Source organism: Castanea sativa, chromosome 2 (assembly GCF_040712315.1).
Source record: "Castanea sativa cultivar Marrone di Chiusa Pesio chromosome 2, ASM4071231v1".
In the NCBI taxonomy this organism is placed as follows: Eukaryota; Viridiplantae; Streptophyta; class Magnoliopsida; order Fagales; family Fagaceae; genus Castanea; species Castanea sativa.
The window spans coordinates 16,071,757-16,088,196 of NC_134014.1; the positions used below are offsets into that span (position 1 = coordinate 16,071,757).

A 16,440-nucleotide genomic window follows, 5' to 3' on the forward strand; every position below is an offset into this window, starting at 1 on the left:
CGTTGCTGTTAATAAAAAAAAAAAAAATCCTACAATTGCTAATTTTTAACATATAAATTCATATCAATATTCTTGCATTAGTTCACATTTTGGAATATTAGATTTTAATTGGAAGTCAAGAATCTTATAACTCAACTAATTTTTTATAATATTTTTGATCTAAGATTAAACTCTCCCATTATAACTATGGTATTTTGATAGGCTCCGGCAACTATTCTTAAGTTTTAATTAAAGCATCCTTTTAACCAATTTTTTTTTGTTATAAAATTGCAATATGATAAAATTAAAAAAAAAAAACCTTTGTTCATAAGGAGGTAGGTAGGTAGGTAAATCCTTTTTTTTTTTTTTTTTTTTTTAAATATTTAGGTAGGTAAATCCTTAACATAGTAAGAAAACTGAGTAAAATTTTCCCACCTCACATGGCTTTCATGTTTTACAAACAGGAATGTGCAAATGCAATAAGCTAAAGCAAAAGCGCGCAGTAGAGAAAAGCAAAGCAAAGCAAAACAAAACAAAAGCGAATGTCTTTGTTCAAAGTGACACTGTGAGAGAGAGAGAGAGAGAGAAGCAATGGAAGCTCCAAAACGGTGCTTTGAAATCCTCTTGCTGTTGTTGTTATTGGTCTTAGCCAATCCCAACGCTTTCATACATAGAGCTCTCGCTGAGGGCGTCACTCCTGAGGAAGCCAAAGAGCTCCGAGACGAGGTAACACCCCGATCAAATTTCCCGCAATCCAAAAACCGAAACGGTCTTTTTTGGTTTCTTAAAATTTAATTTGACCTGTTTCATTATCAGAATGCCATATATAGTGCTCTGATGTTCTCTCAGGCAATTGATCGAACAGTTGGGGGGTCGGTGTTTCTTTATACAGTTTAGCCCTGGGTCTGTTTGGTAATATGGATCAATTCATAAAATCCATATTGGGATTTCAAAATGAAGGGCTTGTTGGAGTGTTAAGCTTGGGATTCTTATAGGTTGATGTGTTACAATGAAATCAATTATGTATTTCGATATAAAAGCAATTGAAATTTGCAATTATACACGTCGTTTTTGTTCGGGAATGAAGGAATGGGTTTATATGTAGATTTTTCATTTTTGGGACTCTGTTCATTATGCTTGGAATGGATTAACAGTTGAACATCTTTGTAAGAATTTTAAAAGAAAAGTGTGATTTTTAATATTGTACCATGAATTTTGCTGGTAAAATTTGGAAGGATAGCTGAACAATAACTATGAATGTGGTTTTGATGATTTTGGATATTGTGTCAGGATATTATAACCTTTCAGTGTTTGTGTATATATTGGATTTGGAAGACAAAATGCCAGGGTTTTGTATCAATGGCTTAGAGTTCTTCATTTACTGGAAAAAAAGGCTCCAAAATTCTTGTCCCGAGAGCATTTTCCTTGTATATTTTCCTTCATTTCATTAATGGAGTTTTTATTTAGTGTTAATTGGAAATAGTGTTGGATTTAAAATTTTAAATCTTCGGAGAGATATGAGCACTTAGTTGGCAGGTAGTTGTTTATTAGTGTTTGGCTGGTGATGCTATGTATATGATGCTTTGATCTATTAAACTGGGTGAGATACATTTCTCTCATAAATTCAGGTGCGTGGAATGTTCTACCATGCTTTTAATGGATATATGGAGCATGCTTTTCCTCTTGATGAATTAAGACCACTCTCATGTGGAGGGGAAGATACACTAGGTGGTTATGCATTAACTTTGGTAAGATAATTTCTTCTTTTCCAATTTGATTGATATTTGAGTTCTTGTTTCTCTTACATTATGTTTGTCATCATGACATTGTAACAGATTGACTCCTTAGACATGCTGGCTTTACTTGGTGACTGGGAACATTTTGCTTCCTCTGTTGAATGGATTGGTAAAAACCTTCAGTTTGATATTGTGAGTCTCTCTCTCTCTCTCTCTCATGTAAATTGATGTTTCAAACTTGCCTGTTGGGATTAGTTCTTTATACATTCTACATTTTTGGCTTGAATTGCTTTGGTTGCTCAGTCAATCTACATATTCTTTGGTTAATATAAATTGAACTTGAAATCTAACTTGGAGCTCTTTATATGGTTTTTGCAGAATAAGACAGTATCTGTGTTCGAGACTACTATCCGCGTTCTTGGAGGTTTACTCTCTGCTCATCTTATTGCGAGTGATTATGCTACGGTATAAGTTAAATATGTACCCAAATGGATACTTTTCCTTATGATTTTTCCATTCTAGGTAAAGGATTGAATATCCTTTTGATGTCGTCAGAAAAATAGCAAATTTTGAGCTGAAAGGACTCATGTGCCTTGTTCAATTATAAAGTTTTATGTGAATGCTATGTGAGTTAGCTCTAACTCAAATGACACTTCCTTCTCCCATGAGAATAAATGGATGGTGAGGTTGTGGGTTCAATACCAATTGGGTGCATATGTAAATTATCAATCATTTTTTTCTTCCTTCAATGGGAGGTTGGCATTAAGTGATAACAGAAAACACCTAAAGATAATGATAAAAGGTTTTCTGAGATTGCTTAAGTGAGAAAAGATTACACTGAGGATTTGTTAGCAAGCATTTTGCTAAAAAGAGGGTGATTCTAGCTTCAAAAGAACTCTACACTCTTATTTTGGATTGTAATATGTAGATGCTCCATTATAGCTGAAACATTTTCCAGTAAGCAAAGCTTGAATATTGTTTGTTAGACCTTAATAGTAAGTTAGTGCTACATTACTCTATTATAAATAAGGCCTTGCTATATGGTTTTCTGATGCTTTTGATTTGTTGAGGGTGTTTGCTGAGGTACTGGATAGTAGCTATGACTCCTTGGTGTGACCTGAACTTGGAATTACTTATTCATCTGGGAGAATGTTTAGAAAAAAATTGTACTTATCGGAAAAAAAAAAGTCTAGAAAGATATTGTATATCTATTAAGTATGAAAGCATTTGTGTTGCATGTCTTTCTTGCCAATGAGCTTTAGCTTGAATGACACCTCCTTCCCTTTTAAGAGCAACAAGGTGGAGGATGAGGTTGTGGGTTGAGACTCACTAGGTGAGTGTGTAACTTAGCAATAAAAAGATAAGCAACAAAGTGTCCTCAGCAGTCTCCTTTACCTTGATGTTGCCATCAAGAGATACCCAGAAAAGATGTTTGATTTCTCTTTTAGCGTCTAGTTTTCATATGACAGGTGTTATGCTGTATGCCATCATCTTAGGATCTTCATTGGATTATTCCCATATTATTTCTTTGCAGGGCATGAAAATCCCATCCTATGACAATCAGTTACTTAACTTAGCGGAGGATCTGGCCCGTAGATTGTTACCTGCATTTGACACGCCTACAGGTATTGCTACTGGATGATTTTAATTGATATGTGCAAGTTATTGCAGGCTGAATTTCACTATTTGTTATGCATTTTTAATCATTCCAATCCTTGGCTGGTTTATTTAAATAGAGTATTTATTTTACATCTATCTTGGGACTTTTTTATTTTTATTTGATATGATATTACCACCATTTTGTGGAATATTATAATAAGAATGCTTTTACTTAACTTGCACCAAGAGCCTTGTAGCTCAATTGGTTGTCATCTCTTAGAGTTTCCAACGAAGACATCCAGGTTTCAAATCTCTCCTCCCTCTTGTAAATATTGAATTATTAGGGATAAAAAAAAAAGATAAAAAAAAGAAAGAAAGAGAATGCTTTTACTTAACTTGTAAAAATACCACTAAATTAGCATGACAGTGCTCTATTTGACAAATGGCAGTATGTCTCTAGTTTTGATAGGAGGCTTAGATTGGCATAGGTAGATCATAAATGAATGTTAATGGCTTGTTTCTAATCTCAAGTTTGATAGTTGAGGAGATTATACTTGACAATGATCAAGGGGTTCATTCATCACTAGCTTTCTGGCTTGATGGAGAGCAATTTTTAGCTGCATACAGATTAAAGTATTTCTGTAATGTTTTCTATGTTGTCTACTAAAGCATGATTGAGCATCAAGCACTTTGTTTCCAATTGTTGAAGTATGCCATTCACATGTCCACGTATAAATACTCTTATCATTTCATGACCATAGTCAGACACTATTAATTGCAGGCATTCCATTTGGATCTGTCAACCTATTGCATGGCGTTGATGAACATGAAAGCAAGGTAAAGCCTTTCCGATTTTTCTCCTTATGTACACGTTTCTTTTCTCAGTTTTTCTGTGGCATTCTAGCATGAAAAGCAGCTAATATCATTGTTGGACTACACTACACATTGATTTCCAGTTTACTAATCCCTATTGTACCACGCCTTTAGGATAAATTCTAACAGTACGAGTGCATACCACATGTAACTTACATAGGAGAAGTCAAAATTTTAAACTTGAATTTACCACTTATTAACTAATTCAAAATTTTAACCTTGAATTTACCACTTATTAACTATCTTCTGAACTGTTCAATTAGTTAATTATTTGTCCAGTCTCTTTAATCTCTATTTTGTTATATCTAGGTAGAGTGTTAACGTTCCACTTTTGGTTTGTTTAGGTTACATCCACAGCCGGTGGTGGGACTTTGACCTTGGAATTTGGAGTGCTTAGCCGTTTGACGAATGATCCCAGTAAGTGCTACTACCCTGTTTCATGGCATTATGTTTTATCAGTCTAGCTTCTGAATGGAATCTGGCCTCCAGTTTGTTATGTGGGATGACATGCTGTTGGTACTCACTAGTGTAGAAAAAATGCAGCCCTATAGCTTTTAGTGGACGAGTATATGTGAGAGGAAGTTGTTAATATTATACTAGCTTGGACTTTCTAAATGGTCTCAATCTTGAAAGTCCTATTGTAAAAAATCTAGTTCAAATAGCACCTCCTCTTGTAAGGCAAAGTGGAGGATGAGGTTGTGGATTCAAGACCCACAGGGTGCATGTGTAACTTATCAGTTAAAAAAAAGTCCATACATCACAGGCAGCTGGTTTTTGTTTACCCTCAGTACTCTTCTTCACTCCATGCTAAAATATTTGCTCCCATGAAGTGTCATATGCTTTCCTGCTAGAGGCTAGGCTTTATGAGTAGCCACTGCCTTGGTGGCTGGACCTCTATCTTCAAGAAAGTTTGACTCTAGGCAGCCATAATATTTTACACTTATTTTCTTTAATCTCCTTGGTTGTTGTGCACCTTCTGCTACATCTCTTTCAAGTTGTTGACCTACCATATGAAGGGTGGTTCTTCAAGTGTGTCTTTTTTGATATGTTAACCTTTCTGACTACACTTGTACTGCACCGGAATTTGTAATAGTTCCCTTTATATCTCTTCATTGTTAGCTTGTCGGGCTAGATTCTCTAAACATGGTCTTGTATACCACATATTCCCCCCCTCTCCCCCTTGCCTGCCCCATTTTTTTCTTTTAATTGTGGGGAAGGGATGAGGTTAATTTTCAAGAGCGTTGGCATAATGCTCAACTTCATGGAAATGCAGTTTTTGAACAAGTTACCAAGAATGCAGTTCGTGGACTTTGGGCGCGTCGTTCAAAGTTGAATTTAGTTGGTGCTCATATCAATGTTTTTACAGGTGAATGGACACAAAAGGTAACATTCTATTTTACATGATTTTAATGTGAGCGTCATGTTACAATGATTATCTGTATCAGTATCTAATACCTAAAGTTTTTGTTTTTCTTTTGTTAGGTAAGATAACATTGTGATCTTTTATTGATAAATGATAAATGAAAGTTAAATAAACTTCTTTAATGCTTAGTGTCTCTTTTTTTTTTTTAAACAATTGGTTATGGTCTGGATGGAGGGTTGTATTAGGCTAACAGCTAACATAAACATTGTACTCCCATCTTATCAACAACATGCAACAGATAGTAGAATCTGCATGTGCAATTGTGTTGGGCTTAAGGTTAAGAGAATTTGAGGATCTATTGTTTAGAACTTTAGAAAGAAGGGTTAGGGTTCAAAGAATGACTAGTGTTTTGGTAGGGAAAGGTAAGGGTTTGACTCGGGGTTGCAAAAGGAGGAGAGAAGAAATTGCCAATAAATCTGCCCACAGGTTTTAAACATTAGTTTGAACATTATGTATGAATAGTATGTGAACATTGCATATGAATAGTGACAATTTGCCAGAGAAGAACAAGAAACAAGAGAGAAAAGAACACACTACGACTAATGTACGTCAGTACTCTAAACACTCACAATTCCATTAATTGACTCTCTCATTATTACTATTATTTTTGATAAGTAAGAATCATTTTATTGAGGAGAGGCTAATGTACTAAGAAAACATAGACTAAAGAATTATATACAAAATGTCGACAACTCTAGAAACAATACAATAGAATTGCTAGTTGTAAACCCCAAGTGCAGGACCACTCATATAAGGATCTAGTGTAGGTTGCTAACAATTGGCTTCTCATACTTTCCATATCTACAGAAGTGTGTCGATTCCTCTCCCTCCGTACGGTTCACATCAGACATAATGGAACAATATTCCAAATACCCGACAAGTGGTTACGAACCCAATTTCTCCAACCAAACATAAGATCAAACCCACTGAATTCCAAAGTATCTAAAAACAAAGCTCCATAAATCAAAAGCAGCAGTGCAATGTTTTATGGTGCTGTCCAGATATAAACTTAGTTGATTTCACTGGATTTGATAATCCCAACCTAATGATACTGGATAGTTGATTTTTTGCTGGAATTAGAGGCTTATGATGAAGAGTTTTAGAACTTATTGTGTACATAATGATGGAAGATGACATTACATTTCCAAAGAGCCTTTTAAGCAACTTACTGGCAGTCTGGCAGGCTGAGTGATTTAATCTTTCCAATTTGTAATTCTATTTACTTGTGCACACATGGTTTAAAAACATAAAAGTTTATGTAAATATCTATGTGCTTAGATATGCAGAGATGTGTGATATGTCAGTAGGATCCATAGTAGTTGAAATATTTTTCACTTTCTGTGGACTATTTGAATTAGTTTAAAACATCTCCAGGCAGCCTGTTTGCTAACTTATTTTTCACATCCATTAAATTCCATGTTCTATGAAAAGAAACATTTCTTTTCGTCCCAATTTAAGTAAACTTATATTTCTTTGCTGCCTTTTCAGGATGCTGGAATAGGAACTAGTATTGACTCCTTCTATGAGTACCTCCTGAAGGTTAGTAAACATAATTTGCAGTGCTGAAACCTCCTTGGGCTCGTTGATATCCATGTAATACTTTGAAATGAGCTTAGTTCTATTAATTGATGCTTGGTGCCTTCTTTATGTCATGAGGCAAACTTGTAGAATATAAATGTGTGTGGTAAAAGCACAAAATAGTGCTTTGGGGCTAGAGGGGAGACTACAGATATAGTTATAGCATATGCTGTCCACAATAGATATCTTTGTTTTACAAGAAACTAATTGGAGTCTTGTGACAAAGTGTTGGTGGGAGGTTCAGGGTAGCATTTAGTAAATTGCTTTTCTTTTGAACAGCAAGCTGATCAAGTAGTGTGGTGTGTTTTTTTTTGCAGAGTGTTTGTTTTAGTACTGTTGAAAAGGGTGTACAGTGAGTCATGGTGGTTTTCAGGAGTTTAAGGTAGAAGAATCATGTCTATTAGCAGGGAGATAGAAAAGCTTGTTTTTATTTTAGTTTTTATGCCTTTGTTTGAGAAAATTGTTTACTGTACTTTCTTCTGCTTTCATTTCAAGTTCAATTTATTTTCTTCTACTGACAGGAAGAGAAATGAGTTTAAATAACTATGGATGCTTATAGATCATTTCTATCTTCTTTTAACTTGATATTCTTCTCCTGAATATTGCATTTGATTTATTCTATAGTCAATAGCATTACTGAAGCATAAACCATGATTTTGTGGAATAAAGTCAGTATTTAACGGGTGCCAACCTTCTTATGCACTAATATCAGCTCAGTATAGAGATGTTGATGCATATGACATGTCTGTAAAAATAGCAAAACACACACATGATGCTAAAGCTTGTTTTAGTGGTGAATTTGGGTTGTTATGTTTCTTTTCAGTTCTTGTTTACCTTTCATGACAACTTTTCAGGCTTATTTATTATTTGGAGACGAGGAGTATTTGTTCATTTTCCAAGAAGCTTATGCGGCTGCTATGCACTATCTTTACAATGATCCTTGGTAAAAACTTGTGGCTATTATGTGCCACTATGTAAATATCCTTGCCTTTGTTTTATCATTTTTTTTCCATGTTCTTATTGGGATTCAGCTGTATTCCAATTGGTTATTTATTGATTTATGTGTGTACGTATACGTCTGTGCAGGTATGTGGAAGTCAATATGGATTCTGCTGCTATTGTCTGGCCATTGTTTAACAGTTTGCAGGCGTTCTGGCCAGGCCTTCAGGTTTTCAGTTTATTTTCATTCTGTCTTCCGTGTAATATGAAGGTGTCATGAATTATTGAAACTTTTGTGGTTTGGAGTAATTTGTATTAATGATGTTGAAAGGTTTTAGCTGGGGACATTGATCCTGCAATTCAAACGCACAGAGCCTTCTTTAGTGTCTGGAAAAGATATGGTTTCACTCCAGAGGGTTTTAATCTTGCTACTCTCAGTGTTCAGGTACATTAATTATAATTGTCTGAACCCTGAGACAATTGCATTCAAACTTAAGCTACTTGTAGGGTAATTTGCTAGAATTGTTGGTGTCTAAGGATTTGACGTACCCCAATGAATCCCATATGCCATTTTGGTGCATTTAGTACTTTTAAGGATAATGTTTAGACCACTCATCATTATCTATGTATTGTTTATGAAGGGTTTGGCAGGTTAGAATATTTAAGTGCACGGCCTCCCTTACACAAGCCAGCATGAACTTGAATTTGTTTGAGCATCTTGCTTTGTTTTGATTCTGTGGAATTTTAAAAATTGCAGGGAAATTCATAGAAACCCTTAGGTGAAACGCAGAGTTTACGTTAGACTGTTCAATGGCTACCAATTGATTTTTGAACAAGCCCTAGGTAAAATGCAGAGTTTTATCAATAGTTTCCCACTTTTCTTTGCTCTGTTACTACCCTAAATAGCGGAGATGGATGGAGCAAAAAAACTGAAAACTGTTTAATAAGTTTGGGACTTCAATTGACAAGATTAAAAACATTAGACCTAATCTGAAATAGATATAAATTCTTGGCCTTTTTATGTAATTCCCCCATTTTTTATATTCTATAAATTCCTGGCCTTTTTATGTATATCCCCTGTTTTTTATGTTCTATAAATTCTTGGCCTTTAGTTGATTTCGTTATCAGTAAATGATGTGCTTCTTATATACTAGATTTATTATGTATTTAAAGCACTAGTATTTATATAACATATTTACATTGGTTTTATCATTACACTACTGTTCAAATTTCTTTTTTTGCTACATATTTTTTTTTCAGCAAGGGCAAAAAAGTTATCCACTGCGTCCAGAGTTAATAGAGAGCACATATTGGCTCTATAAAGCTACCAGAGATCCCAGGTCTGCTATGATCCTCTCAAATTTTCTGGAGCCTTTTAGCCTTCTCACTCAACTCAACTAAACTTTAATTCTATTGGGGTTGTCCCTCTTCAACTACTAGCGTTGGCCACCTGTAATGCAAATTTGAAAATAAACCATTAAAAAAAAGTGACTAAATTTTAAGCTAGCTGTCAACCTATGGAAAATGTCCTTCATTCTCCTTTCTTGGAGCCTTTTTATTTTATTTTTAACTTTTTCCTTACAATCCCAAGTAGAGGGGTAAACTTTTTCTGTGGTGTCTTCCACCCCCACCCCTCTTCCCCCTTTCTGGTGTGTTCTGTGGTGTTCTTCCCTATGTGGGGTTTGTGCTGAATGATCTGAATATTTTTTGAAAGCTAATGTGGAAAGAATATTTAAATCAAAGAAAAATTCTTTTACACCTCAAATTGGTTTCATGAGGATCTCATAAAAAGTAGGATACTACTTTACAAGGATTAGTTGCTGAGATGGGAGGAAGAAGCCAATAGAGCAATCACTAAATTTGGTGTTACCCAAGTTACTCTGAATAAATAGAAAAGTAAATTCCAATGCTTCCACACCATTTTTGTGTAAGAGAAGCTGATCCATGGATTCCCCATTGGATTTATACATGCAGAATTTTTTCAGAGCTACAGTCCATATAAAAAGGAAACTCTAGGTGGAGCTCTCACTTTCCAAATGCTCCTCTGTGGGAAGAGGCAATCAACCCCTATTCTAAACGCCCTATAATAGCTTTTGACTTGGAATTGTCTTATATATCATGAGATATAAATTCGGGCGACATCGCAATATAGATTTTTGGAGACTTGTGCCGCATTGCTTGATGTGGTGTATATTGAGTGAAAGAAATGCTAGATGCTTTGAGGGATGCAAACGGTCCTTGCTAGAGATTAAGACCTTTTTCTTACATACTCTCTTTGCATGGAGTTTGGCTCTGTCACATTGTTCTTGTTTTTCCCTTCCTATTTTACTTGATCATCTTAATTTTTGCCCCCACAGTACATCCCCAATGTACTTGGGTTGGCTATTTTTTCTTAATAAAATTTTTCGTTATCTATCAAAAAAAAAAAAAAAAAGATATACATTCCAAAACATCGATCTTAGTGTTTCTGGTAACTGTAGCTTAACAACTCCACTCTTGTTGATGTACATTTTTTTTCTTCGATAGGTTTGATGTGCATATATGCTCTTCCCTTCTTTGCAACTGAAATCATGTTTAAGGTTTTGCTTTGTAGATATCTTGATGTTGGAAGGGACATGGTTGCCAGCTTGCAGTATGGGGCCCGATGCCCTTGTGGATACTGTCATATATCAGATGTAGAGTTTCACAAGCAGGAAGATCACATGGAGAGCTTTTTCCTAGCTGAGACTGTAAGAACAAATTTATTCTTTTTGCCTTTTTGGCACCCTGCTGTCTTAAAAAGATCATAATTGTCAAATGGATCTGGAAACACCTATATGGTGGTCATGAGTGGTTGATGTAGGAATTCAGAGTATTTTTCAAAAGTTTCTTGTTTGGTAGATCCACTAAGCTTAATTACCTTTGAGGATATGTTCTTTCCATTGACTATGGGGGAAAATGAGATTTGGGGCATAAAGAAAGAACATAAATTGGAAGGTTAAATTTATGAAGCTAGATGCAATACATTTGAATGTAAGGATACTGTTGATCGGACACTTAATGGGTGATTTTGGCCCTGATGGAGGGCCACTTGGATAAGGGCTATGACTCAGCCTGGTTGCATTGTATTGGTGGGTCCTAACCAGGCAACAAATCCATACAACTGGAAAAATCAAAATTTGAGTCCTAATATGGCCTTCCTGTGTCAAAATTAAGTGCTAATTTCTCATCCTTAGATTATTTTGTTTGAACTTGAAGGGTGGTCCTTCATTTTTTTTAAAACATACCTCATGTGATCAGGGAACAGTCTATTTACTGCACTACCTAAAATTCCATGTCCTAGTGTTTGACTTGTACTCCATGTAAATGCATTCATTTTTATTTATTTATTATTATTATTTTTTAAGTATGTATCTGCGATCTTCCATAATTTCTTTCTATTCTATGATGTGTTATTAATTGTTTGTAACATAATTAGGTTAAATACTTGTGGCTTCTTTTCGATTTGGCCGTTGGTCCAGATAACCTTGTTGAAAATGGGCCATACAAGTAAGTGCTTTGTGCTTTCTAAATAATGATCCTTTAAGGCAGGGAACTTATTCTCATGAAAGTGAGGCACCTTTATTATTTTTGTTTCTTCCTTAAGTTCTGAAAATTTCTCCATAAACAGATATATTTTTAGCACTGAAGGCCACTTATTGCCCGCAACCCCTCAGATATCCCTGTTGCGTGAACATTGTTCATATATTGGGGCTTTTTGTAAAAGTTCTGATTATAATCAGGAATCTCATACGTCAGACGTTGCCGCTGATCCTCATGAAGCTAATGGTAGTGGATCCAATGAAGGTCAAGTTCACTCTAGATTTTCTTCATCCTCCACTTTTTTCGAGTCAACGCTCACATCAGGGTTGGTAAAGGTCAGTTGTTTTCTATAGTTTCACTAATTTTACTAAAGCTTTGAACGGTAATTTGCTCTTGCAACTGGTGGATGAGTGGTAAATATGCTTGTTCTCCTCCCTGAATGCTTGGCTTTGGATTTTACTATAGACTGGCAGTGGAGATGATACCTAGCTCTATGAGGTCAATTGGGGGTATATCCTTATTAGGGGTGCCTTCTGGGGCCAATGGTAATGGGTGCTGCCATCACCTCCTGCCTTTTAGCTTGGAAGAGAGGAGAGAGGAGGGGGGGAAGGGGGTAGGATAGGGGGTAATTTAGAAACAGCTTAGAGTTTAATGCTTAAATGAGAAAACTACCTAAATAGATAGACAATGTGCTAACTTAATAAATGTACAACTGGTATACAGTGCAATGGAAAATCTTATTAAACAGGATATGTTTATAGTATTTGGTGTCGTATGTGCAAACATGGTGAATGTTGATCACTTGTTGCTGCATTGTCCCATAGCCAGGGAGTAATGGGTGTTTGTGTTTGTAAACTTTTGGAGTGCAATTGGTGATGCTGAAGATGGTGGATGGAGAGAGAGAATGCAGTGGTGTATAGAAATTAGTGTGCATAAGCCACATGCAAAAGCTCCTTTTATTTTACATGTTATTAGGGTGTCATTCTCTACATTAATTATTAAGAAGTTTATCATTCCTGCAGGGATTTTGCCCTGGACTTTCTCATGGACAGAAGTTTGGGATAACATACTTGGAGCCCATTGATACAACTAACCAGTACGACTCTGCAAACAAAAGAGAACCAAATATTTTGCAGAGCCACTCAATGGTGGTGGTCCCAAACCAAGGTTCTGATTACTCAAATTCTAGCAATGACAATGACCATGACAATTTACAGGAAAACCAGTAGGATCTGAGAATGAGCTGCCTCATCCATCTCAAATATGATGAAGGCATTTTGGGGTGTTAATGGAACTCTTGGAAATCAAGGTAATTGGTTGGAGCATGACCTCTGAATCATCTGGATATCAGCCGTCTACATCCTGCTTGCTTTTCTGCCATGAGATGGCATGAACTTTAAAATGGATCTGACATGTTAAAACTTTTTCAGGCTAATTGGATGCCTAGAACAAGTGGGGTTTTCTTTGCGTTGTATGTAAATTATGATCATAGGTCTGAGCTATTCGGAAGTTGTTAATAGAATGAGCATAGAGCTTGAGGATAGAAATACAAGTAGGTCTGTCTGATATGTTGCTGGTTTTCTGCTTCTGGAAGTGAGACTTGATCACTGGAATTTGGTCAGCTTTATGCCCATGTAACTTAGCAAAATGGAGCTGAATTTTGTGTCCTTTTTTCCTTATTGCGGGTATCAAAGATTAATTGTGGTGGAGGGCTCATCAGCCTAGGGGTGGATGGTGCAAATATGGGACGAACACAGTTCAAAAGTTGCTAGAAGGGGGCCAACATTTTAACCGTCGAATTTGTTTATTTTAAGTCATTGTCACCCATGAAATTATTTGATGATGCCATTCTTCAAGGGGCTCTCGGTGGATGAAGATTGAGAGTTCATTGTTGTTTATTTATTTATATTTTTTTATAAATTAAATGAAAGAAAAATCTTCCTACAAAGTTTTTTGTTTTTCCTATGTATCATCTTTTCCTTAGATCATTTAAGTAGCTGTGAATCAATAAACTTAATTTAATTTTGGGTGAGTTTGGTTTAGCTTTTTGAAATTGTGTTTTTTGAAAAGTGATGATTTAAAAAAGTGCAGTATAAAATTGGGCTTTGTTAAAAAGAAAAATATTTGGCTAACATTTATCAAAATTGCAGCTTGAGGTGTAAATTACCAAAAAGGGAAACATATGGAATAATATGATTGTGATTGGATTTGTGTAATTTACACTTGTAAATGATATTTTCAAGTTTATATGATGTGAAACTTATTTGTTGTGAGCACTTTAAAAATTGATGTGAGCACTTTGAAAACTGATTTGAACCCTAAGGCAAGCCATGATTTAGACTCAGTATTGTCATTTTTTCTTTTTCTATTTTTATTTTGGAATCAGTATTCTACTTGGTCCTTAGCAAGGGATGGTGGTCATACTATAGCTGGTCCTTAGTAAGGGACGGTCTTAGATAATGAATAGTGCACTTTTGGTAACTCCTTAGCAAGGGAGTAAACCATCGAGAATCCAAAAATGGATCTTCTTATGGAAAGGGGTTCCAAAAAGTAGCTCTATTTTTGGATCCTCAATAGTATACTCCCTTGTTAAAAAACTACTAGAAGTGCACTGCCTCCTTTCTAGGACTATCCTTGCTGAAGACTAGCTTGAAAATATCATTTACAAGTGTAAATTACACAAATTCAATCATATTATTCAGAAATATGAAATCTTATCCATACATCCCACAAGGTTTTCATACAATATCCACATCAAGTATTTATAAAATATAAAAAAAATATCTTTGTCATAAGCATAGTTTGATAGTCAAAACTATTTTTAGGAAAATTTCCAAATTAGTAAACGCCACTTTATTTGCTTTGCAAAACTAACAACCAACCACTTTTGCCTCACTGATTATAAGTAGAGTCGAATCCTAGCAGCACCAAAATATAGGTCTATCAATTTACACTAATTTTCCACGGAAGAATGTGTTATAATGCGTTAGTAATATCAATCTGGAGAACACTAACATTTCTTGATATTTCTATTGATTTAATTGCTATCCAGATCACTTTTAGTGTGATCGAATTGTTGTATTTCCTAATTTCAATAACTATCAATCGGAGCACCTAGGAATTTGATGAAAACCGAACATATCATGTTATTTATAATTCTATCTTATCATATTCTTTTCCACCATATAATATACTAGCCAGATACTTAAGCTATACTCTTAGGATGTTTATAAATAAAACCTTTAAAATATCACTTTTGTCAATGGTATAATTTTGGAGCAACCCACAATTGTGCTATTAGCCGTGTACTTCATTCCTTATTTAATAAATCTCTTTGTTGCATAAAAAGAAGACAATAAGTTGCAATATTCTTTGGACTAATCAGTTTATATATATATGCACATAATAGGAGGCATGATGATTTAATTGCATAATGACCCATCTGAATTATGTAGGTCCAAAGCGATATATAACTCTTTGAAATACAAGAATGACGCATGTATATAGGCATGACCAATCTGAATTTTGGGGTATTACATCTCCATCCCTGTTCCTCTCTAACTCTCTCATTGTCTTCTGTTGCCATTGTGCTCTCCCTCTTGTAGTCTGTTTCAGATAATAATAATAATAATAATAATAATAATAATAATAATTTGTTGACGGATTGTAATGAGATAAAGGGAAATCCCTTTATATCTCACAATCTAACACGTTCCTCTCTATAGGAGCAACAGCACAGAGGAGGGTGTGAGATTGTGAGATATAGGGCTAACCACTTGCATGTTTTGTCTTTAGAAGAAATGGTAAAGTTGGGTTTTTAATAAATTAAAAAAAAAAAAAATCTGAGGGCAATCTAAGGAAAATAGTGTACTTTACAACGGTAACATTTATGTTTTGATAAAATCTATTTGTTGCGTTTTGCAATTGCAACTTTACATGCAGGAAAACATAGTTTGAGGGGGAGATAATGCACCTTCAATTTTTTTTACCAAACATACGTTTTCACATTTTAGGTTGGTTGCCGCATGGTTTAGGTCCAAAAAGTTGAACCAAACAGAAACTTTATAAGTATGAAGTAAGGTTGTAAGGGAAATATCTTAACCTAGACACCTAGAAGCTAGAACCCATGCATCTTCAAATATATAAACTTCGGGGACTAAACTATAACGATTGAAAAAACTTATGAAACTAATTGTTATTGGGTCGAATCAAAAGGGAGTTTTTTTTTATTTATTTATTTATTTTAAATTCAATATTTACAAGGAGGGGGATTTGAACTTTGGATCTCTTAGAAAGACCAAGGGTGCACTAGTTTCCCTACAAGTGAGTGATTTGTTTGTCAAAAAACCATTAAATGAATGAACTTTAATGGCTTCATTATAATAAAACTCTCAAATGAAAACTTTAGGAGCCAAATGTAGCAATTGGAAATTTATGTATTAAATTTTGATCGAGCCAAATAACGAGGGAGTAAATTGCAAAGAATTTAAATTAAATTTTTATTTTTGATAATCCAATAATTACTATGGGAAGGGGAGATTTATACCCATGAACACACCATGTAAGAATACTTCATCCAACTGTCTCCCCCTTCTCTTTCTTCACTCATAGTTGATTCATAGTTTCATACCATTCTTGGCATTATATTAGATTGGCTCCGACTGATATAAAAGAATTCTAGATGAAGCTCTCCTTCACATGGCAGATTAGTCTTTCATATTCAGTTTGATTTGAAATAAGAAAATGAGTTCG

General features: G+C 35.0%; 1 protein-coding gene across 1 annotated transcript; it reads left to right on the top strand.

Annotated features, from left to right (window-relative positions):
• The first annotated feature begins 462 nt into the window (after positions 1 to 462).
• Positions 463 to 13,636, top strand: LOC142625657 (alpha-mannosidase I MNS4). Its single transcript, XM_075799330.1, has 17 exons — positions 463 to 705; positions 1,608 to 1,727; positions 1,815 to 1,907; positions 2,094 to 2,180; positions 3,250 to 3,340; positions 4,096 to 4,151; positions 4,532 to 4,604; positions 5,461 to 5,570; positions 7,099 to 7,149; positions 8,043 to 8,131; positions 8,275 to 8,356; positions 8,459 to 8,572; positions 9,388 to 9,467; positions 10,721 to 10,856; positions 11,585 to 11,655; positions 11,777 to 12,023; positions 12,711 to 13,636. Exons 1-17 carry the CDS (start codon positions 571 to 573, stop codon positions 12,915 to 12,917), a joined length of 1,842 nt encoding a protein of 613 aa, XP_075655445.1. The 5' UTR covers positions 463 to 570; the 3' UTR covers positions 12,918 to 13,636.
• Positions 13,637 to 16,440: the final 2,804 nt, after the last annotated feature.